At 47.7% G+C, this 24,490-nt stretch overlaps 1 protein-coding gene across 5 annotated transcripts in view; it reads right to left on the bottom strand.

Moving 5' to 3' along the window:
* Positions 1–24,490, bottom strand: part of FANCD2 (FA complementation group D2) — a 2,923,540-nt gene that overhangs the window by 520,011 nt on the left and 2,379,039 nt on the right. For all 5 annotated transcript variants that reach the window (XM_069644087.1, XM_069644091.1, XM_069644090.1 and 2 more), the window contains one exon: positions 21,538–21,665. In XM_069644087.1, the coding sequence (XP_069500188.1) occupies positions 21,538–21,665 (128 nt within the window). The remainder of the gene's footprint in view (positions 1–21,537; positions 21,666–24,490) is intronic.

The following is a 24,490-nucleotide window of genomic DNA, read 5'->3' as shown; positions in this document are numbered from 1 at the left end:
GAGAACCAAATTAAGGTCGCAATCTGGAATAACAAAAGGACGGGTGAAAACCTATTCACAAGACCCTTCAGGAATTGGGCCATAACAGGGATCGCAAAGTAAGACTCTTAATCCGGAGACCTTTTGAAAACAGACAAATCGGCCAAGGATGCTTTTAAAGTTGCCACCTGAGGACCTGATGAGGCCAGTGACAGAAGGAACTCCCTCACTGCAGTGGTGGGGCAAGAGATAGGGTCAATCCTGCATTCCCTGCACCACACCTCAAATAAACTCTGCCTGCCTGTGTGCAGCGATCTTGTTAATGGTCTGCGTGCAGCCAGCAGCACCTCAAGTACCTCTTTAGAGAGGTCCCAGTCATCATATCTCATCCTCTCAAGAGCCACACATGTACATTGAGGGACTTAGGGTTCTGATGTAGTACCTGATTTTCTGACTGAGACAGGAGATCTGTCCGTCGATGCAACCGGCGAGGTGGGCAGCTGGCCAAGCATCCACCAATCTGTTATTCGTCCCTGCCAGATGTACTGCAGAGACAGGTCTGAATCTCCATAAGCTAGAAGAACAGCTGCATAGCCTCTCTGCAAAGGGCAAGGAAGCAGACACCTCCCTGCTTGCTCAGGTAGTGCATGGCCACCGTATTGTCCGTCATAATCAGGACGTGCTTACCTTTGAGAGGGGGCAGAAAAATGTGCAGGCCATCCTGTTGATGTGCCACTGGGCTTCCATTGTGGACCAAAGGCGGCTCATCTGCAAATCCACACAGTGAGCACCCTAACCCTTCAAAGACACAACCCTGACCACCAAGACCTGGGGTCATGGAGGCCAGATAGTTTGCTGCGCCATCATGTTCTCACTGCTGGCCCCCCAGGAGTGATAGTTGGTCACTGGCCTGGTCACCATTAGAATGTCCTTTAAGGTGCCGAAGTACTGGGACAATTGAACCCACAGATGCCACTGCAGGGACCACATTTGCAGCTTGGCCTCTGGCACTAGAAAACTTCAGGAAGCGATGAGACTGAAGAGGCGGGGGAAGGAAAGTGCTGGCAAGGTGGTGTGGCTCTGGAACAGTTGAACCATCTGTCTAGCACCAGCAACATTCTCCTCGGGGTGGGGGGAGGGAGGGCTTGTCCTTCCCAACTCGAGTGTCCAGGACCGCTCTGATGAATTGGAGTCTTTGTGTTGGTGTTGTGTGGGACTTCTGCAAGTTCAGTGAGAAACCCAGCCTGTGGAGAAGCGAGCAAGTGTCCTCGAGATGGGACAAAACAAGCTCTGTCGACTTCCCTTAGATCAACCAATCGTCCGATTATGGGAACACATGGGCGCAGGATCTCCTGAGGTGGGACGCGACCACCGCCATTACCTTTGTGAAAACCCTTGGAGCGTAGGTCAACCCAAAGAGAAGCACTTTGAATTGGTAGTGCTTGTCCCCTATGAGGAATCTCAAGAATTTCCTGTGCTTTTGGTGGTACGTGGAAATATGCATCCTGGAGATCTAGTGACACCAGCCAGTCGAGAAGTCAGAGTGTGGAAAATTTCTCTCAACGTCACTTATCTTGAACTTGTCCTTTATCAGGAACTTGTTCAAGGTCCTGAGGGCCAAGATGGAACAAAGTCCTTCACCTTTCTTAGGTAACAGGAAATACCAGGAATACCAGCCTGATCCTCTCTGCTCGGGAGGTACCTCTTCCACAGCACCTTTCAAAAGCAGGCTTCGCAGCTCTTCCTGGAGCTCCTGTTCCGGTTGCTGAGGAGGAGGGGGTGGCCTGTTCAGAGGCCTACTTAGGAAAGGCAGAAAGTAACCCCGCTGGACGAGCTAAAGGGTGCAGGCATCAGAGTTAATCTCCCTCCATTGTGGACAGTGCTTGCCTATCCATCCTCCAACCAGGGAAACATGACGAGAGAAAACAAAGCAGCAATGAGGGCGGAGCCACCCCAGCCACTGCTGCTGTAGTCTGCTGCCCTCTGGAGGCCCCCTGCCCATTCCGGAGCACAGGAGGGAAATGCCTCTGCCCCAGCAGGGTTGCGGGAGCAGAGTTTTTCTGCAAAAAGGGACATATCGACCTGTATTGCCCAGGTTGCGGGAGCCGAGCTTTCCTCCTCTTGAGGTTAAACCGAAGGCAGGTTTAGCCAGCTGCTGAACAGCTAGGCCAAGAGACTTGGCAGCAATTTTTGAGTCCTTAACATTTCCAAGGATTCGTCGGCGTTCGGGCCAAACAGATTCTTGCCATCAAAGGCGATGTCCAATAACTTGTTCTGGACATTTTAACCGAGAATCCCGACATGCACATATACTCATGTCTCCTCAAGACAGTTGCTGACCCCATAGACCTTCCGATGCAGTCTGCGACGTCCAGGCCTGTTTGTCAGGGCTGCTGGGCCACCTCTGGACCATCATCCAACATTTTCAGAAAGATCTTCTGCATTTCCCCATCAGGAATGTACTGAAAGGGCTTCCCCAATAGCCTTCCTCAAGCTAAATGTGTATGTCGTAAAAAAGCAGGACGTGTTAACTGCCTTAAGGGCCATACTGCCCGATAAGAATGCCTTTCTGGCTAGGGCGTCAACTTTCTTCCCTTCCCTACGCAATCTGAAGCATCGAGACCAGCCTAGAGGGCTTGGCATGCAACCTCCTTGCCATTGCTAATGATGACCAAGAAGCCATCTCTCAATTATATTGTAATTTGCTTTGAGATTATTTTCTACAGTATATGAGAGCACTTGGCAAAGGCACAGGGGATGCTCCCAGATGCGCAAGTCTTCATCACAAGGGTGTTGGTTTTCTTCGACTTGGTAGGGAGGATCGATGTCTATGGCCTTGAGTTCACAGTCGCAGCCTGGACCACAAGTAAGAAAAGCCAGGTCGCCTCTCGCTGGATTGTACTTCTTAGTAAGGTCGCCATCAACAGCAGGCGTCCAGCACTGATGTTGCCACAACGTTGTAATCGGGACTGGGATCTGCGTGATTTTTCCGCCGCGGAACAGTCTGCGACGGAAATTTTTGCATGAGAAATGTACGAACCAAAAAATGTTCGTACATTTCCCATGCGAACATACATTTAAAAACCCTACAAACCCAAACCCATACCCACACCCCCACCACAACCCTACTAACCTTTGAAGATGCGTGGTGTCCCTGCGGCGCCAGTACCCTTTCACTTCCGTGATCGGGAACCGGCAGCGCAGGGTCCTTTTCTTGGGCAGCTGCAGGGGTTTACCCTGCAACCCCCACTCACTATACTGTATAGTATGGTGAGCGGGGTGTTGAGGGGAAACACCCCTGCAGTCTTTTTAAAAAAATGTTGACTAACCTAAAATGCATGCCACCAAAGGTTCGAACGTTTGGTGTTCAAACCTTTGGTGGTATGCTTTTTTTGGACTTTTTGTAAAGTCAGACCTTTTTTTGGTCATTTCCTACAGTTCCTCGGGACTGTGGTGTGAAGGCTTCTGAGGGGTATATATGTGATTGCTGATGTCGACTCTGGAGTCGAGAAGTGGCGAGATCGAAGCAATGCAGAGGTCGAGGAGATGACTGCGAGCCGCACTAAATTCCATGTCAAATTCTTCAGAGCAGCTTGTGCTGAAGAGGTGATCTGTCAAGATAATTAATCTGAGAGAAAAAGGAGAAATTACCTTACCATAATGTTCTTCCTATGGATTCTTCACCAGCAGATTCCTCATCATGATAGACGTTTATCTCCAGCTACGCTGTTCGGAAAACCTTTCGCCAGGGGCAGTAGTGGACCTCAACTCAGCCATTGATCCGTTTTGTCTGTCTCCCGACGTGAAGTCATGAGTTGTATATATACCATGTCACTAGGCCCCACAAGTCAGCTCCTGTACATTTCTACCCTAGCGATTGAACGCTCCAGAAGAAAAACCACAGGAGGAAGCTAACCAGCCATTAAAACATTAGCAAGGGTGCATTCCAAAATGGTGACCCCACAACAATGTGTTAAGAAAAACAATTAACTTTTTTTTAAAAGAGAAAACGGTAATCCCAGAGCCATCACTAGATGCCTTCTCGCTTGGACAGAAGCGACAACCCACAGAACTTTCTGAGCAGGGACGGATGGGAGGGAGGAATCTGCGGGATAGGAATCCATACAAAGAACTTTACGGTAAAGTAATTTATCCTTCAATGGATTGCTTTTCTCCCGTAGAGTCCTCATCATGATAGACTCCCTAAGCAGTTAGGATAACGGAGGAGGGCAGAAAGATTAAAACCAGTAGATTTTGCAGAACCGCCCTACCGAACCTAGCATCAGCTCTCCGTGCAGCGTCCAAGGCATAGTGCGTGGTAAATGTATGTAAAGATGACCAAGTGGCCTCCTGGCAAATATCTCTAACAGCGAACCCTCTCTGGAGGGCCTTTGAGGCTGAGACCCCTCTGATCGAGTGAGCCCCAATGCCGCTGGAAGCTCAGTGCCTGCTGATTGGTAATGTTCGGATATGTACAGGATGATCCACTGTGACAGTCCGTTTAGTGAAAGCAAGGCCTTTTCTAGACAAGGAAAAGGCTACAAAAAACTGGTTCGATTTCCTAAACTCAGACATACGAGCGGCAAAGAAACGTAATGCCCTCTTGGGACCGAGGCAGTGGAAACACTCCTCCTCCTTCAAGGGATGCAGAGGAGGGTAAAAGACAGGTAAGTCAATAGACTGGGACAGGTGAAATTCTGAAACCACCTTAGGAAGGAATCCTGGCCTGAATTTAAGAGAGACTTTCTCACGAAAAACTTCAGGAATGGAGGTTTGCAGTACAAGGCTTGCAGTTCGCTAACCCTCCTGGCAGACGTGATTGCAACAAAAAAGGCTGTTTTAAGGGACAACAGCTGCAAAAAACATGAATGCATAGGCTCAAATAGTGCCGCAATCATAAAGGTCAAAACCAGATTAAGAACCCAATCTGGGACAACAAAGGGGGTTGGCGGAAACTTGTTGAGAAGGCCCTACAGGAACTGGGCCATGACCGGAATGGTGAAAAATTAAGTTTGGTCTGGGGATCTCAAACACAGACAGGGCCAGCAAATACCCTTTCACTGTGACAACCTGAAGAGGCCAGTGACAGAAGGAACTCCATCACTGTGGTTGTGGGGCAAGAGATAGGGCCAGTCTCGCGTTCCCTGCACCACGGCTCAAATCTTCTCCACCTGCACGCATACAGAGATCTAGTAGAAGGTCTGCGTGCAGCTAGAAATACCTCAAGCACCTCCTCTGAGAGGTTCCAGTCATCAAACCCCATCCTCTCAAGAGGCACGGATGTAGTTTGAGGGAGTCTGGAGTTGGGTGGAGCACCCGACCCTCCGAATGGGTGAGGAGATCCGGACGTCGAGGCAACCAGTGAGGGGGATAGATGGTCAGATTCAGGAGATCGCAGTATCATGTTCTCGCCCAATCCGGGGTGATCGGGATCATGGATGCTCGAAACCTCTTCAACCTCCTGAGAACCCAAGGAAAGACGGGAATCAGAGGGAAGGCGTAGTGGAGAGGGAAGGTCCAATCCACCAGAAACGCATCCCCTAGTGCACCGTTCAGTGGGAATTTCCTCAAGCAAAACTGTTTGCACTTCATGTTGGACTCTGTGGTGAACAGATCCACTGCAGGGGTACCCCAGTGAGCGAAGTCCTCCTCTAGGACTTCCGAGCAAACTTCCCACACGTGTGAGACCGTGCTCTGCCTGCTCAGAGCATCAGTCAAGGTGTTCTCTGTCCCAGCCAGATGAACTGCAGAGACCAGGATCTGGTTCTCTCTCAACCAGAACCACAGCTGAATCGCCTCTTTGCAGAGTGGGCGAGAGTGCAAGCCACTCTGCTTGTTGAGGTAATGCATGGCCACTGTGTTATCTGTTAGGACGAGGACATGCTTCCCTCTGAGACAGTGCAAAGGCTCTCAGGACTGACCTGATGGCCCGCAACTCCAGCCTGTTAATATGCCACTTGGCTTCTGATAGAGACCAAAGGCTGGTCACCTTCAACTCCTCGCAGTGGGCACCCCAACCCTTTAGGGACGCATCCATGACCACTCGGGCCTGGGGCCAAGGTGGCCAGAAGGGTTCCCCCGCCAACAGATTGTTGCGCGTGATCCACCAGCCGAATCTGTGGAGTACCTGGCTGGATACCGAAAGGCATTCCGTGAGCGCACCCAGGTACTGAGACCACTGGTCCCTCAGAAGCTATTGGAGGTATTGCATACGCAGCCTGGCCTCTAGTACTAGAAAAATACAGGAGGCCATGAGACCCAAAAGGAAGACGAAGGAAGCCGCTGGAGTGGCGTGGTTTTGAAACAACTGTACCATCTGGGCGATGTTGCTAATTCTCTCCTCGGGAGGAAAAGCCTTCCCTACCTGGGTGTCTAGGACAGCTATGATGAACTGGAGTCGCTGGACTGGCGTCAGATGTGACATCTTCAAGTTGAGGGAGAAGCCCAGCCTATGCAGTAGCAGACAGGTGTCTTCCAGATGAGACAAGACCAGCACGCCGACTTCCCTCCGATCAGCCAGTCGTCCAGGTACGGAAATACATGGACCCCGGATCTCCTGAGGTGAGCCGCAACTACTGCCATGAGCTTGGTGAAGACCCTCGGCGCTGAGGTCAACCCAAAGGGAAGCACTTTGAACTGAGAGTGCTTGTCGCCAATAAGGAACCTTAGGAACTTCCTGTGCTTTTGGTGTATTAGCACATGGAAATACGCGTCCTGTAGGTCTATGGACACCAGCCAGTCCTGGAGTTCGAGTGCGTGGAGAATCTCTTTCAACGACACCATACTGAATTTGTCCTTCCTCGGGAACTTGTTCAAGGTCTTGAGGTCCAGGATGGGACGGAGAACCCCTCTATTCTTGGACACCAGGAAGTAACGGGAATACCAACCCAACCCTCTCTTATCGGGAGGTACCTCTTCCACGGCACCCTTCCACAACAGTGCTCTCAGTTCCCCCACCAAATCAGCTGCAGGGCCCAGGCGTCGAAAGTTATTTCCTGTCACTGGGGCCAAAGCCCTGGCAACCATCCACCAACCGGTGCATCATGGGAGGGGAAAAATCAAAGTGGCTTAGAGACCCTTGTGCCCTTTCCAGGACGCGAAAAGCACCTCTGCCCTTGCCTGGCTTGCGGGAGCTGTGCCTTTCTGCCATAGGGCACATAAGGTCTATAGCCCCTCCCCCTGGAGGCGAAGCTAAAGGCAGGGTTGGCCGGCTGCGCCGCTAGACCCAAAGATTTAGCAGCCAATTTCGACTCCTTGAATTTCTCCAAGGATTCCTCTGCTTTAAAGCATGTCACCTTCAAAAGGCTTGTCCAGCAATCTGTTTTGGACATTTGGGGAGAAGCCAGACGTTTTAAGAAAAGCTTGGCATCTCATCACAACTGCTGAACCCATAGCTCTGCCAATACAGTCTGCCACATACAGGCGCGTCTGCAATGACTGTTCGGCTACTTCATTCCCATCATTCACCAGCTGTGAAAAAGCCATCCTGCGCGGGAACCTCACGGACGTACTGATCTTGTTCTACTCCTTTCCATAAGCCAAATTAATATTTGCCGAAACAACACTCTAATTGGCCTTGAGCGCCATGCTACCAGAAGCGAATACCTTTCTGGCCAAAAGGTCACATTTTTTCCCTTCTCTGCCCGTAGATAGATTTGAGGTGGATGCTGTGGGTCTAGTGGACACAGTGGCACCTTGCATCACAAACCATTCTGGGGAGGGATGAGTGGCGAGAAAATAAGGATCTCCTCTTGCCGGCCTATACTTCCCTGTGAAATTGGGATTCACAGAGGGATGGTACAATGGTGCTGCCATATGGAGACTTAAGGGTCTGCAATGGCAAGGTTGAAAGGCATATTGTTCTCGACTGTGGGACTCATGTCAAATATGTCAGTAAGATCATACCCCTGAAGAGGGTCAGAAGACACCTTCAACCCCATGGTATCAACTACCTGGTGAACCAACTCCCTGAACTTCACACTGGTGTGGGTATCGGTCTGTTTTTGCTGTAACTCCAAGTCTGGAGAAGTATCCAGACCAGTGGCTGTTAGGCAGAATCCTGTGCAGTGCCCTTAGGGACCACTCCACACAATGAAGACTACAGGTGGCAATACAAGTTTTACCTTTGGTACAAGCCTGTACTACTATGTCAAAGTGGTAGCAGTGGCGGAGCAGCCAGGCTTATCTCAAGAGTATATGAGCAGTAGCAGAGATTACACAAAGGGGCCACAATAACTGTGACTCAAGCAAACACTGACTCAAGGTTTCGGGTAAAAAATATAAGTACATTTATTTTTAAACCATTCGTTATGAACACAACACTTCAATTAAACTCAAATAAAAACCACACGTTAAATATACTACAACTAACCAATTCACTTTGTATAGTAAGTCTCAAGGTAAGTACCCTGTGTTTGAATGGACCGGTGCTACGAACAAAACAAGTTACCGAGAATACGATTGCGATCACTTTTTTGACAGTTCGGTCTACTAAATAAACAGGTATCCGTGACATGAAATGTTACCGGGGCAAAAACACACTTAGCACCTGAGATACCCAGAGGGAGTTGGAGAAAAAATCACAGGCAATATTTTGGTTAGGCAGGCAGAATCAAGAAACACTCAAGAGATAGGAGTTCAAAAGTCAAAGGGCCAGAGCCAGGGTCGAAAGACACCGGGGCCTGTTGCCGAAGATCACACAGTCAGACAGTTCACGATTCAACATAGCCAGAAGTACTTCGATATTGTCAATGTTCGGAAGCAAAAGTTATAAGAAGGAGGGAAGGCAAGGGCAAGCCTTGGAAATGAAGAAAAGGGATTCACCCAGTTTCCTCAAGTAAAACACAGTACCTTGTTCCAATGGTGCAGCTGGTGCTCTGGCAGTTGTTCCTGTTGGTTTCCCGCAGACCCACGATTCCTGGAGCTTCGCTGTGAAGGAGGACGTCTGAAGGGGGTCTGCGCCACACAGTGATGAAGCGGACAGCAGCGTCGAGGAATAAAAAGGTGCGCTCCTTAAAAACAGGAGAGGCTCTTCAGGTGGCTATCCAGACCACTACAGCAGCGTGCAGCGATTTCGACCAAGGAAGAGGATCCTCTGGCTCTGGAAGATGAGCTGGTTATCCCCACCAAGCTCAAGGGAAGAAGACTCCGGGCTGGATCTTCTCTGAGTCGTTGAAGGGAAGATAGCTCAGGACTGCAGCAGGGCTTCACCGGGACGGGTTAGTTGCAGCAGCCGTCGTTCTTTCCGCTTCTCTTCGGTTCCTTGTAGTTCCAGTGGTGACTCTCTGACTTCTAGCCCAAGAGTCCTGCCTTTTATGCAAAAAACCCCATTCACACAGCCTGGCTGTCAATCACCCAGCAGCGGGGTTGTCCAGCCCGGACAACTACCCTGGCCAATCATGACAAAGTGCGACTTGGGTTTCCTAGGATACCCTGTGCAGGGGGTTACTACATCCCTCCCTCACATTCAGCCCACCTAGAAACCCAGGCGCCTTGAGGAGGGCTTCTGAGCAGAAGCCCGCCAAAAGACAGTGAACAAAGAAGGCGAACCTAGTTTGCCGCGCAAAGTAAAACACAAGAGAGACTTTAACAAAAAGAAATGGCGAATAAACCCAACCGGAGCCAAAAGAAAGTCGATTTGGTCAAGCAGGTTTATGTTCAAGGCTAATATAATAGCCAAGAACAGTACCATGTTTATCTAATATAATCGCGGTAGATAAGTTAGGGTAGATACCACTGCCACCAGCCAAGTCTAAATGTTAAAAGAGCGAAACAATGCTCTAGGAGGTACAGATAAAAAGGGATACGAATTAACCCTTTCCAGTACTCCATGGAAAATGGGGTGTACTGGATCTGTGGTAGATTGACCAAGTAAAGTTAATGGTAACTTTACCCTTTTCTGGGGGATGGTAATTGCCTCAGAAATGGAGTCGAGGGAAGTCTCAAAGACAACCCTGTGCCACGGCACTGAAGGTGCTGTGTGACACACAAAAAGAAGAGGGCTACTGAAGTGGTGTACTTCAGAGTCCCCAATCACAAAAACAGGTAGAAACACATAGCAAAACACAGTTAAGATTGGGGGAAAAGCTCTCACTCTTACCAAGTTGAAAACTCCAGAAGTCCAGCAAAGCTGCTGGGGGACTCACTAGGTGAGGGAAATTAGCGATAGATGAGAATTCTCCCTAACAGTGGCATCATGTAAATTCTGAGCCAAAGCCAATAAATCTGCCTGGTTGTCCAAATAGTTGATGCCGCCAGCCCCCGTGTAAACGGGGTCGAAGGTGTCCTCAGGGTCATCGTGTTTTTCGACTCCGAATATGGAGTTCATGGAATTGAAGAAACACAATCTCAAATGTGGCCCTAAGGAACCATCGCTTACTGTTGGCACCAGGGGCTTCAGGATGGGCTTCGACGCCGAAGCTATCAATGCTGAGGTTACTTCCGGCGCAGAGGGAAGCTCGGGCAACCGAGAGACGTCGGGAGCCTCGACCCTACGGCCTTCCGGCGACGTATGCCTGATAGGAGTAATACCCGAAGACGCTTTTTAATGCAGACGATGTCGACGGAGTTGCTGGTGTGGGGTCGGGAGCAAAGAGCACTGTCGTAGCTGACAAAGCCTGCTGGTCGGGGGCCGGATTCGCACCTACAGCCACTTACGTGTTAAACATTTGCAACATAGAGCTCTCAAAACTCTCCCACTCCTCTTGAGTGGTTGGCCCCACAAGGGCTTACCTCGTTTGGACGACAAGCTGGACTCGCGGTGGTGCTGCTTCGGCTTCCGCGAGGAAGACGAAGGGGAATGAATCCTGGAATGGGACCGCTTCTTGGTCTTCTTACAATGTCGGTCTTTCCCGTTGACGGAGATTGGCTCCTCGGTCTTGGCCTCTGAGGACCGGACGAGGGACCGCCCCGGGGACTTGGCGACAGGTCGTGCCCCTGAGCGTGACAAACAGCGCTTGCGACTTCCAGAAAGATCTCGTCCGGGAGAGGTAGAACTTGAGCACCGTCCTCAAATCCAGGGAGTGCAGGGCCCTTTCTGCCTCTGACTGCGGGTTTGGGGAGAAGACGGGCAGGCAGAATTCCTTGCTCAAGTGGAACAGTGAGACCACATTGGGCAAGAAATTTGGATGAGTGTGGAAGATTACCTTGTCACTGTGGAAGACGAAGAGTTCGCACAACGACTGCGCCTGCAGCTCACTGATTCTACCCACAGAGGTGAGCTTCACCAGCAGAACCGCCTCGAGTGTAAGCCACCTGATATCAACCAACACCATTGGCTCGAAAGGTTTGCGCTGTAAGGTGGCAAGCACCACATTCGGGTCCCAGACGAGATGGGGCCTATGAACTGGCGGAAACAGTCTGGAGAAGCCCTTGAGGTGCGCCTTGAGCACCCGATTGGCAGCTGAGAAGGTATGATCCAGAGAGTTTTTGTACGCGCCGATGGCTGCCAAGTAAGTGCAGCAAGTATCCACCTGGACCCCAGATTGAGCCATGTGTGCGGAAAAGGACAACATATTGTCGAAGGATGCAAGTGAGGGAGTCGAGCTCCATGCTGCGAGCCCAGTGGCAAAACCAGGCCCATTTACTACAAATAAGTCTAGATCCGGATACCCCCCATATCTGGAAGAGGGGAGACAACGAATTGGTGGTTAACTCTCATTTGTAGGTGTTGAACCCCAGATGGCTGAGCTGGTCTGCTTCTGCATTGTCGTCCCGAGAGATGGACAGCAGAGATCCAGATCCCTTCCGACATGACCCACTCCCAGAGGGACACCACTTCCATGCACAAGAGAGGAGACTGTCCCCCCCCCGCTTGTTCAAGTAGAACATTGTCGTCAAATTATCTGTCCTGACCAGAATCGCCTTGCCCCTAATGACAAGGCACCGAAGGGAGGTTAAGAAATTCGAAAAACAAAAGAACAGGGAGCATGTAGAGCATATGGAACGTTGAAAAAGTTACTGCGCCTCGCTGCCAGGTCTGACTCCGTCGGTGCGGAAAAAGGGACTGTGGTGAGGTGTGGGAGCGTCGGGGGCTTTGCACGCCCGTGTCTGCGCCTCACGCACTATACTAAATTTAAAGGGGTAGCTCACATTTTCACTGCCAAATGTTCCGGCAGCGTCTGCATGTTGGAGGACGCCCACAAGGATGGAGGAAAGGGGATGGGACGTATGAGTATACAATCTATTGAAAAACCCATCCATTTACAATAGATCTCCACCCTAACATTACTCTTTGTTTCAGATGTCTCTTGGTGCAAGGCACTCTCTTGCACATTTGCTAAAACTGCTGTATGGCGCAGCCTTTCGGGAGTGTTAGGCAGAATCCAGTGCAGTTCCCTTAGGGAGCACTACACAAGATTAGGACTACAGGTGAGAGCAATAATTCCCCTTTGGTATCAGTCTGTACCACAAAGATTTAGTTGGTAGCTGTGGCTAAGCAGTCAGACTCATCTCAAGTGGGAGATGAGCAGTATTCAGGGTTTACACATTAGGCCCATTAGACTATGGAACAAGGAAACACTGACCAAAGCTTTGTAGTTAAAAAGTAGATATATATTTATTTTATACACTTCCAATAAAAACACATGTATCACAAGTATCAAGCAAGTTAAATTAAGTCAAGGAAAAATATACACATTCCCTATATGAATTGTAGACCAAGTGAACCAGAGTGAAAACTGAGCAAAACAGCACAGTGAAAACTACACACAAGGGATCCTCTAACAATTCCTCACAAGGGAGAGAAAGCACAAGTTATTCAGAAATATGTTCTTATTCACCCTAACAACACTTCCCATCAGTTGTGAACCAGTTCAGCAAGACAGTGCATCAGTATAAGCAATACTTAGAATGAAAACTGGCATTTCACAATGATTATGCAGTGGGAAGAAAGAGTGGTTATAAGAAAGGGGTGCACCACACAGTTCGAATGGAGAATCAATCTCGAGAAGGCAGATCTAACAAATGTGACGAGAGTCAGTAGGCCTGTGCCAGAGTTAGTTAATGTTCTTGTAGCTGCAGTCAAGTCTTTGGTTAAAGATATTTGAAAAGGTGGTTGCAAAGGTTGAAAAAAGGTTAAGAGAGAGGGGCGGCCAAGCCAACAGGTAGAAAAAGGATTTAAAACACCTTTAACACTACCGCGAAGAAAGGGTGGCCTGGCGGAACAATGTACCTTAACATGAAGAAGTGGCTCCTGCGGTGGCAGTTGTTCCTGGTAGTTCCTGCAGTTCGGGTGATCCAGCAGAGGAAGAGATGCTCTCGTCGTGGAGGAAGGTTCGAGTTACTGCACTACCCACGGATGAAACCAGCCGCAGTGCTGCCTAACGAATAAAAGGTACGCTCCTTTAAATCGCGGTCCGGGTGGACTGGTGCCTGGCTATCTGGCCTCCGAGTACAGGGTACGGGAGATTCGACCAAGGCAGGTCCAGGAAGGCGATTGGCAAACTGGTTGGCCTCACCAGCTCAAGGGAAGAAGGCTCTTGCAGGTGAAGATCTTCTCTCGTCGTGTGGAGAAATGTGGTGAGACGCTGCAGCAGGGCTTCACCGGTGGTTCAGTCATTGCAGATGTCTTTGGCTTCTCTCCTCTTCGGCTTCTTAGTTCCAGTGGCGACGTCTTGCTCTTCCAGTCCTCAGGACCCTGATTTTATGCAAAAAGATTCCCATTCATACAGCTTAGCTGTCACTCACACAGTGGAGTGGTCATCTTGGCGGGAGACCCTCCAGCCTATCAGGATAGAGTGCGACATGGGTTGCTGAGGCAACCCTGTACAGGGGTCCTACTCCGCCTCCCACACAATGGAGCCACCCCAGACTCAGTGGCGCCGGAAGGAGGGCTTCTGGGCAGAAGCCCGCTAAACGGACGAACAAAGGATCCCCGACCTAAGTTAGGATTGTAGAGAAAGACATGAGAAAGAAGTTATATTAAAGTTCCGGCAAATAAAACGTACCGGAGCAAAATTAATATTAAAATGCACCGGCGGTATGTTAGAGGCTGTCAGAAAAAGTGGTAGCCTCGAACAATGGGAAAATCCCAAAGGGAAATATTTGCGGTCGAACATTTATGGTAGTAACCACTGCCACCAGCCAGAAACGTTTGAAAGAGGTACTCTAGGGTACACTCTGGAAAATGAACATAGGGGAAAAACTATTAACCCTTTCCAGTACCTCCATAGTAAGATGGGTTGTACTGGTTTAGTTCATAGGATTTGACTAGTAAAGTCAAGGGGGACTTTACATGCCCTGGGAGACAGTAGTCAGTCCCAGGGTATGGAGTCTATGTTTGGGGGTCGCTACAACACCCCTGTGTCACTGCACTGAGGGTGCTGTGTAACACATGTGAATAAAGATGGTTCCTATGGGGGAGAGAAAATCCCATAGGCATTAAACACAAAAATAGCCTAGAACACACATAGCAAAAATGCCTGAGAGTGGGAAAAAGAGCCTCAATCTTAGCAGGTAAAAAGAAACAAACCCTTCAAATCCAGCAACGCTGCTGGGGGACTCTATAGGTAAGGGAAATTAGCCATCGAATGATAATTCTCCCTAACAGGGGGTATATCCTTCAAACCATTGACAGTATTATTATTACAAACTAAAGAAAGACTGACCTTATTGCGGTACAACAGATGTTGAAGATACAGAATGAATCCCCAAGAACTATCCAACATCCTAAATGGAAACAGGAGGTCGTGTAAACACTGGAAAACACTGAAGGGGAAACCTCTTGGGGAAGTAAACCCTTTGGATAATGATCCGAGGATAGGGAGCACAGAGGATGGAAAAAAAAGATCTAACAGTCTGGTGCGGTTCAGGAAGAGTAGTTTTCTGTCCCCAAACAGGCTTTGTATTTGAAGTGCCCTTACTTTGCCATGGCATAGATGATTAGAGATAGGCATTGCATCGGGAGAGTGAGATTTGCCGGGATCCGTTTGGGCGAAGGCATTGGTTACAGAACTGCCTTCAGCTAGAGGCTGTGTCTGAGCCCTGAGGCAAGTAAACAGCTGTTCCTGGTTGTGGGTTTGGACATTACTTGCCAGTGGGTCACATTTATGTTTATTAGTTCTCTGCTTGGCACAAGGCTTATTCCCAGGTGTCGTGGCCACTGGACAAGGGCCCATGTTTCTACCACCTATAGGGTCCAAATAGACCCAGTCCTGGCGCCTCTGGCACCAGGCTCATGCAAAAGTGTGCTTTGCATACTTTATTCCTAAGGCACGTGCATCCAGGCCGGGCGTGGCCATAGGAGAACACTGGGGAGCATGTGCAAGAACATCTGGGAGTGGCAAGGTGGAGCCACAAGGCGGGGCTAAAGGGAGGGGCTGGGGCAAGCCTATGTAAGGCCAATCCGCCCGCCTCCTGGTGCTTCCCGTTAGTCTGCTTTCTGCAGTGTACGCTTACCGCTGCCTGCAGAGTCCTTACCTGTTTTCCAGCTCATCACCTCGAAACGCATCTTACCCGGCTCCAGCTACACCATCGCTGAAAGCGCATTTTACCTGGTTCCCGCTACACCATCGATGAAACCGCATCTTACCTGAGCCCGGCTACACCATTGCTGAAAGCGCATTACCTGGTTCCCGCTACACCATCGCTGAAAGTGCATCTTACCTCGGTCAGGCTGCACCATCGCCTGCAGCGCATCGCATCTTACCTGGTTTCATAGTCATCGGAGTTGGAGCGCCTCCTTACCTGTTCCGGACATCCAGCTACGCAGGAGCTTCTTCCATCCATCCTCTTCACTGAGTCTTCCATCCTGCAACCGCGGGCAGGCCTTCGGACAGCCGCTTCCTTCTCTTGGGCTTCATTGGGGCTCGCTGTAAACACTGCAATTCCGTGCAGTCATCTTCACACCTATAGGGGAGAGAAAAGACATTGCAAGAATTACGAACTATAATCACGGCAAAAAGACATTGCAATAATTATGAACTATAATCATGGCAAAAAACGACATTGCATTAGAAAACGGACAATAATAAGTGTTAAAAGACTCTTACCTTCCAAGTGGTCGTTTGCAGCCGGTCTGGGCCACCACATCCACGGACCAGTGAAGCAACCAGGTCTATCCAAGGCACCCCTGCTAATGAGAAGCAGGACAGAGAGCTCATCCTTACAAGAAATCAGGTGAGCGTACATGGGCAAATGCTTGCTCATCTCGTTTTGGAATTAAGGTTTCGGGGGAATTGCGATACCACCACACCATTCTCATTGCCTCTCCTATTCCCTCAGAGGCAGTACCAGCAACCAGAGTAGTCAACATTGCAGCAGCTGGGGGAGAGAACCGATCCAGGGGAGCCAAGTCCAGGGAGGGCTCCAACCGTGCCCCAATGTCCCCGCAGAGACCAAGTGAGCGTAACATCAGATTGATCCTGTGCTAGGGGTACAGCAAGGTTAAGGGTGCCAAGCTTAGGCTGAAGGGCATGTTGGTGCCCCCACATTAGGGAGTAAGGGATCAGCAGGCATTCCGCTCGTCTCCTCTGCGAGCAGCGGAATGTCTGACACACAGTTGTTCGAATTGGTGCCTGTCTTCCGGATACCATTCCCTTCGGGGCAGAGAAGTTTTCCTCCAGACAGATAACTTCGGCCTTATTAGTACTTACCGGAATATCAGCAGGTGGCACCCTTTTTCTCTTTTTGTTTGCCAAATCCTTGTACATAATGGCCTGCCTTGATACCTTTTTTTCTTACGTTGATACCAAGTATTCGGGCCAGGCTCAGTGGCAACCAGGTCAACTTGCATGGAGAAACCGCTTGCTTGGGCAGTAAGAGGAATGTTAGACATCAGCAACGTAGCATTAGAGTCTATGCTTGCCAAACATTCAGAGTGGTTGTTTGAGCACTCAGAAAGATTGTCCCAAGGATTGCACAATGGCACTGAGGACAGTGTCGTGCTTTTCCAGCTTTCGAGCGACCGCATCACTTTTGGAAAGTAGCTGCATCAGGAAGTCCTCCAGGACAGAGAACATTATTGCAGACTAGTCGCTCAATCTTCTGTGCATGTTTCGTTTCGAACTGAATCGTTGAGGCCATTGGCGTCGTCGCTGCTGGCCTCTGGGGAAGTTCCCACTAATGTTTCAGACAGAATATTTCAGAGGTATTTGAACCAAGTGAGGTGCCTGTCAAGGGCCCCGCAGGACAATTTGTCTGGGTCGAAGCCTGAAATGGGCAGTCAATAACTTTGGTGGCCCCTCGCCAGCGTTACCCTCCATAAATTCAGATCTCAAATCAGACCCCTTTGGGCTTGAGCATGGATGATGCAGATGATCTTCATTGGCCAGGGGTGCCACGTGAGAGGTAGGCAATAAAGAAGATGATTTTGCTACTAATTCAAGTAGTTCTGGCAGAAAGGCAGCAAAACGTACTGCAGGCCCCCCCAACCCCCTCTCTCCAGTGGACTAGCAATTTGGGACTTGACAACATGCTCAATCGTTTTTGTTCCAAGGCATTAAATAGTAAACATAAGGTCATTGTTCAAATCATTAGACAAATCTACGCAGAAATCAGATGTGGATTCCACCGCCCTAATAGCCTCAGCAGCCTTGCAGTCAGTTGGAACTGAATTCAGAGCCGTATAGTAGTCCGTGATTTTATGCACTGAGGAAGACCCTGGAGGTTTACCAACAAGGTGGAATGTTTTCAGTGGGCAATTTCTAGAAAGACTCTGCATGCTAAGCGCAGGGGTAGCGATGGGAGCACCAGTAACTAGGGGATTAACTGCCAATTCCTGAACTTCCTGAACTGCCACTGCTGTTTGCACCCTGAGGGATCGCTTATCATTGGCGTCAGGGCTCTTTAGACTGGAAACTGAGCCCCCCAGCAGAGTAGAGGCATGTAGAATACCTTCCATCCCTCCTTTTCTTGCCAACACAAGTCTTTTATAGGGCCTCACTATCACACCCTGGTTGCATGTCTTTTCGGTGTGTTGGCGGGAGAGGGGATGCCCAAAGGTTTGAAAGAAAGTGCAGGCAGGGATAAGTGGGTACTATGTCCAGGGACCCACACAGGTCCAGAGCTTTAAAAAAAAAAAAAGAAATGTGTGGGCTTTGTTTTTTTGCCTCCTTATTGCCTCGTGGCCCCAAAGCACCTCCCAGTAATGCACACCAGAACCAAGCCACAAGCTAGCAACAAGGATACTGAGCTCCTCGGTCACTGGGGTGGTGCACACTGTCGGTTTTTAGCTACCACAACCCCCTCGCCCCTCTCTCACTGCCATGTACCCGGGCAGGCTAAAGTGACCTTGGGAGTCAATACACTGACCTTGTGAGCGCTTACCCCCCGGCAGGACAGTAGGAGTGTGTTTGAGTATCCTGGAGTCTGCAGTGTCTTTCTGGACGCTGTATCGGTTGGTCCCCTGAACCGTCTCCTTTCCCCTTTCCTCTCCCACATGGCTCCGAAACAAGTGCTCTGCTGCAGGCGGATTTGAGTAAAGGACCTCCTAGAGTCTCCAGTAACGTGTCAAGCCGCACCTACTCGTAAAGGCCGCTTGCGACACAATCTCTACACCTGGTTTTTCACAAATATCTCACAGCGTGATAAACCTGGACGTTCCCAAATATTATTTGGAGGATGGGGTACACAATCACAATTAACATTTACCACTCTCAGATTAACAAAAAAGTAAAACATCAGGAATACTAACATTAAAAATACAGACAAATACAAATAGAATATAAAAATAGAAGTATAAAAGAGAACATTTAAAACACTTTGCATCTCATTTCATCTTCATTGATTTGAACTTCCACCTATACAAACACATAATTAGTCGGTGTGCAAATTAGCAGTTACTTCACAGGAGACAATCGGGGAGCTTTGGCAATTCCTGCGAGAGCAAGTCGTTTTGACGCTGCTACAGTAAGCAGTGTTTCTTTCCCACTAGTTAGTCTCTGGAAGAGATCTTCATCACTCACAAGGTCAATGTTCCAAAAGTATCTTTTGACAAAATCCAGCCTCTGTGCATTTAATGCCTCTGGGCTTTTTCTTTACCAGCCCTGGGTTAGCAACCAAAAGCTCACCATTCACCCTAAACCCATTCAGAATACAATCTGCTGTCTTCCCAAAAGTGAGCAAAAGCACACAATTGCCCCTTCGCAGGGTAGTACTCATCTCATTGTACAGCCTATCCACTGGAGAGTCTAATAATAGCCTGTACTGAGCAAGTATCTTCCATTTGAGAATAAAGGTCAGAGAACTCAAACCCAGCTCCAGATGTAGTGTAGCGATTGGCAAACAATTTGGAAGGTTTAAGGCTTTCTTAAAGAGAATTGACTCGATTCTGTCACAGTCAATAACCCAATATACAGATGTTACTTTGGTCCGACACACGAGCGCTTGAACCACCCTTATACTGTATAATTTTACAACAGGGACAAGAGAGAACATACAGTACTTTAAGCAGATTTTATTCATCTGGGCAGCCAATTGCACAGCTTTAGATTTTTACCTGTCAAGAGCAGACCCCTTATTTGGGCCAGAATCTATTAAAAAGCCCAAGACTCAATTTTGGGATCACAGGTTCTCTACATAGTAACCAGGAATAACCCAAAAGTTTTTTATTGGTTTTACGAAATCTTAGGAGATTAGTTTTGGCACAGTTAATTTCCAATTCGTTCAATTCAGCATATTTTTCTAAGGCAGTGGCCAATTTCTGCAGCCCAATTTGTGTGCTATCCAACAAGATGTCATCATCTGCGTAAGTCAGGTAGGATATATACAAATCCCAGATTTTTGGTGGCACACAACTCACTGCTCTTAGCCATTCCCCAGATCAGCCAAATAAAGACTGAACAGACAGGGGGCCAATACGCAGCCCTGTCTCAAACCCCTTCGTACAGTAAAATCCTTTGACAAAGAACCCTGCCAGTTCAATCTAACCTGTAACACCGTCCCCCGTGTAGATTGACAGAAGAGTTAGGGATTCCCTGCGCATGTAGTTTCACCCACAGTCATGATCGGTTCACCGAATCAAACACCATTGAGAAATCTACTGCCATGACGAACACCTATTTTAGGAGCTCAGTCTAAACATATTCTTGTATACAAAAAAGAACAAAACCATTCAATGAGGTGGAAATGCCCTTTCTGAATCCCGTTTTCAAACTTTGTTAGGCATCCGACTCCACAGCCCAATCTCCTAGTTCACAAAGAACTAAGCTGGCAAATATTTTGCTTTCAGAATCCAGCAAAGATATGGGCTGATAATTAACTGGGTTATTCCCGTCACCCTTCTTGAATATGTGGATAATCACAGATGTATTCCAGGAACTTGGGGTCTCCTTGTTTAACAATACTGACATAAACAAAAAGAACAGCATCACAGCCCCAGTCGTAGGATTTAATTTTAAGATGTAGTTAGAGAGACCATTAGCTCTTGCCGCCATAGAGGACTTTCTAATGATTTCTCAATCTTATCTGCCACAGTAGCTAAGATCCAGGGTCTACTAATAGAGGATTCCTGCACAATGACTGCAGGGTCGCTGTATACGTATTGAAAATGATCACCCGCGCTAAATCCGAGACGGGGTTGTCTAATTTGTCATCCAGCGGCTTAACCAAATTATTGATCACTCCCCAAAAGTTATGCAAATCTTTACTAAGAATGACTTGCAACATTTGTTCACCCTCTAGGTGGGACCAATAATACCTGTGAGACCTGTACCAGTTTTTAAATACTTGCTTCAATTTGTTTTACTCGTTCTGTCGGGGTGCCTCTCGGCACATAAATGTTCCTGACCCAATTCTTTCTGCAGTATTTTTTTTCTTTCTTGAACTAGCCGGTCGAATTGATGAGAGCATACCCCTAGGAGCTACTCCCCGACTTTCCTACTTCGACGGATCTCTCTAACAGACTGTCGAAGAATCCTTCCCTCTGGATTTACAATTTTTTAGGTATAGATGTAGTACTTAGGAAGTTACCAAAATAGTGCACCAAATGTTGCTAATAACGGATTGTGATCACTTAACGCAGTCGTGGGAATTTGGAGATCCAGACAGAGCGACATAAGATGCTCAGTTGTTACAATGTTATCAATAAAGGGCGTAATGAAATTAATCTTCTATGTGGCTTTTTGGGGAATATCACCTTCAATGTTTTCCTATGTATAAGGGCTTTCAAAAGACGGTGCCTTTGATCCTGCCAACTTGTCTCAAGAAGTGCCTAATTACTGTTACCTTGTAGGATGTCTGAATTAGCAGTTATTATTTTGACTAATGGTTTATTCAGGATGCAGTTCTTAAACGTGACACTGAATTAGTTAGATAAATGTAACACAGACTTTCTGTGTCCTCACAAGAATTGCATCCAGTTGACCAACAAGGCACCTTTTTATTTTTAAGAGGGTGAGTGTATGCAAGATACAATCAGGGCACCCATCATCCCTTACATCAGCTAACTATGCAAATAAGTTATTTTCAAAGATATAATCCCTAAACTAATCGTATATATATATATATATATCAAAAAGTGAGTATATATTTTGACACTCAAAATTATATAAACACATCCAACCCCATTGTTAGAAGACAACCTTTCAAGTAAATGAACCATGAAAGCACAGGCACACTTACCTATTTTATCCTTGTACTGCCCAACAGTTGTCTTCTCTGCAATCACTATCAGAAGCTGAGTAAGGTTAAGAGCAGAGGTGCAGCTTGGTACACTGCTCTGGTAATTCAGCAGGTAATCGAAGCAGTGGCTATGGGCAGAAGATAAACAGACCTTAAGGACAAACTGAACATCTATGTCTCAGACAAGTCTCCTTTTCATGAACAAAAAGGTTACCAACTGTACCAGTGTTTTTGCAGTTTAGGAAGAGTTAGTTGTTTGAAATATGCATGACATCTTTGAATGGGTTTCTTCACATATTTGTTTCTAGAACCCATTATTGATCTCAAGTCAACAGGCTTCAAAGTTCATAAAACATATTTTCTCAAAGTCACCACCTTAGTCTGAAGCTGATTGAAAGAACAAGATGATGTGATTTCTGGATACTGTATATTTGTATGTGGCTCATTGGCAGTCACACAAACTATAGTTCAACAGTGATGATACATAACCTTTTCTTCTCTATCATCCTACAATCTGAAAACTAGCATGCAAACGACTGTACCAAGCACTGACTTTTAAAATATGGTTGTGGGCCAGCATACCCAACCTTCATGTACCCACTTATGAAGGGGCTCAATAATTTGAGTTTTAAAATTAATACTTGCAAAACCTATGGTTGACCATCTATCAAAAGAGGTACTGAGAGGTTGACCGGGTATCACATAAGGCAGACATGAAATCCGCAATGCCTCCTCTGCCAGCCAAAATATCCTCAAGGTTATGCAGAAAATCAACAATTGTTCAGTTAGCCAACCCTCATACCTTCACATGTATGCTGGTGCACAGAGTAGCTGAACTCCAGAAGGTGAAATTACTCAGCAGTAATGTTCTTTTCATTGATTCTTCTCCCATAGATTCCTCCTTTTGATAGATCATCCCTTCACCGCCAGCTGCTTGGACATTTTCAACAAGGGCTTAGTGCCGCTCAACATCATCTCTTGACTTCCTCGTCTCTCGACCATGACACTCCCTGACCCGGACGTGATGTCGGTCATCATAGTTAAGGAATCCACCAATCCCCTTACCTCAGTTTGCCACCTCCCCCCACCACGAGCTCAGCATTAGAGAATAATCCTGTGCACTGAATAGAAGAGGCGTGAAAATATTGCTTTTCATCTTTTCATATTTCTTTTGTGAGGAACGAAAGCCAAATAGCAAAGGCAAGACGTAAGGAGGTCGTGATTCTGTATTCATCAACATTTTTTTAATCGAACAGCACTGAACGGCAACTCTTCCCTCTCTCATCAGTACTCAGAAGAACAAAGAAAACCGGCACACTAACAAATCCATCGCAGGCTTCCATTGAGGGGTTAGGTAGGGAGGGCGATGAAGAATCTATAGGAGAAGAATACATAGAAAGAACATCATCAGTAAGTAAGGGCGCTTTTTTTGATTGCCGTTTGGCTGCTTGCTGTATGCTGGAAGGTGGCCTCCATCCCCAAGCGGAGAGCAAGTGGAGGTACAAGTGCTACAAGTGGCCTATCGGTGAACAGAGAGACGGAGCCAGAAGGCCGTAGGAAGAAAGGGAGATTTCCACGCCCCTCCTACATAGGAATATCGGATAAGAGACTGAAAGCGCTGCTTGCAATACAAAGTGGGAGATTGTAAAAGCAAGTCCTCTTTGATCCCACTGGTAACCTTGTGATCTTAGCAACGTGGACAAGCCCGAAACGGAGAAAAGAGCATACGCCATTTATAATGCTATCTGGTTAGTGTGCTAGAGATGTGTGGAGTGGGGCCCAGTAGTTTCTTTTGTTTCTTTGAGCTCCTTGCCCGTGGAAACTTCGTCAAAGGGCCGGGACGAAGGAACAGCAAGGAGCCTTATTTCTACATCCATTGAATTTAACCAGCGGGGAAGCAGCGGGAGACTGTTGGAGATAACTCATATGATCTCGCTGGTTAGGCTCTACCGCATAGGAAGTTAAGGGTCTAGCCTTATTAGACCTTTGTTTAAGAACTGAATGAAGACTGCGGGTCAACATTATCTGGCCCTCAGAGTAATTCTACCCCAATGGATCAGCTAAATATGTCAGAAAAGCTCCTAACACACCCCTATAAAATGGGGCGGGGTAGTTTTTTGCCACCATAGAGTACTTTTCCGGATGATTTGGAAGTCCCTACAAGCTTTGATATATCTCCCTGTAAAATAGACAAACTTAAGGATACAACTTATTGTACTCCACAGAATACGGCAGCTAAGACCATATTAATGTCGAAACTGAATTATACGGTTACGGCGGTTATTATGAAAAATACCATTGAAAATCACTTCCCTTCATCCATCGTGCCTGCAACAAAAGACTGTACTTCTACTCCAACAGACGAAATTTCAGATTGCCAGCGACCACTGGATGTATCACAGAGACGGAGCCATCATAGCCTGCACTCCCATGCAGAAGCCTCTGATGTCCAAGATATCGACTTGTCTACAGAGCAAAATCCTGTTTTGGAATTATGGGTAGCACCAGAAGGAGAATGTGCGATGGAACAACAAATTCCTGCCTTGGCCTCTGAACATCCGAAAAAAGACCCTAAACACGCACCCATGGATGGGGAAGACTTGGGACCTCCAACTATAGTAGCTTTATATTTTGTACTGACTTCACTGGTGAAGGTATTTGAAAATATTAAATCGGAAGTGGAACAACACTCAGGGATTTTGCTGGAGCTAAGAAAGCACATGTAGTCAGTGGACCTAAATATGGTGGCGCTAAAATTAGCAATAAACGAGGAGAGAACTACATCTACGAATCTTAACCTTATTGACCAAAAAAATGGGAATCAAGGCCAAGAAGCCATGACTCTCCTGTTGCACCTTCGAGCTTGGAAACAGGCCAAATGGCCAATGAGTGGGATGATACGCATCTATCGGCATCTGTCATGGAAGAATTCATGCGCCTAGCACAACTGGCT

This window comes from Ambystoma mexicanum, chromosome 2p (assembly GCF_040938575.1).
Source record: "Ambystoma mexicanum isolate Mex_15411 chromosome 2p, UKY_AmexF1_1, whole genome shotgun sequence".
In the NCBI taxonomy this organism is placed as follows: domain Eukaryota; kingdom Metazoa; phylum Chordata; class Amphibia; order Caudata; family Ambystomatidae; genus Ambystoma; species Ambystoma mexicanum.
Note: the sequence above shows the minus strand (reverse complement) of the source record. Positions and strands in the feature narration are given on the sequence as shown.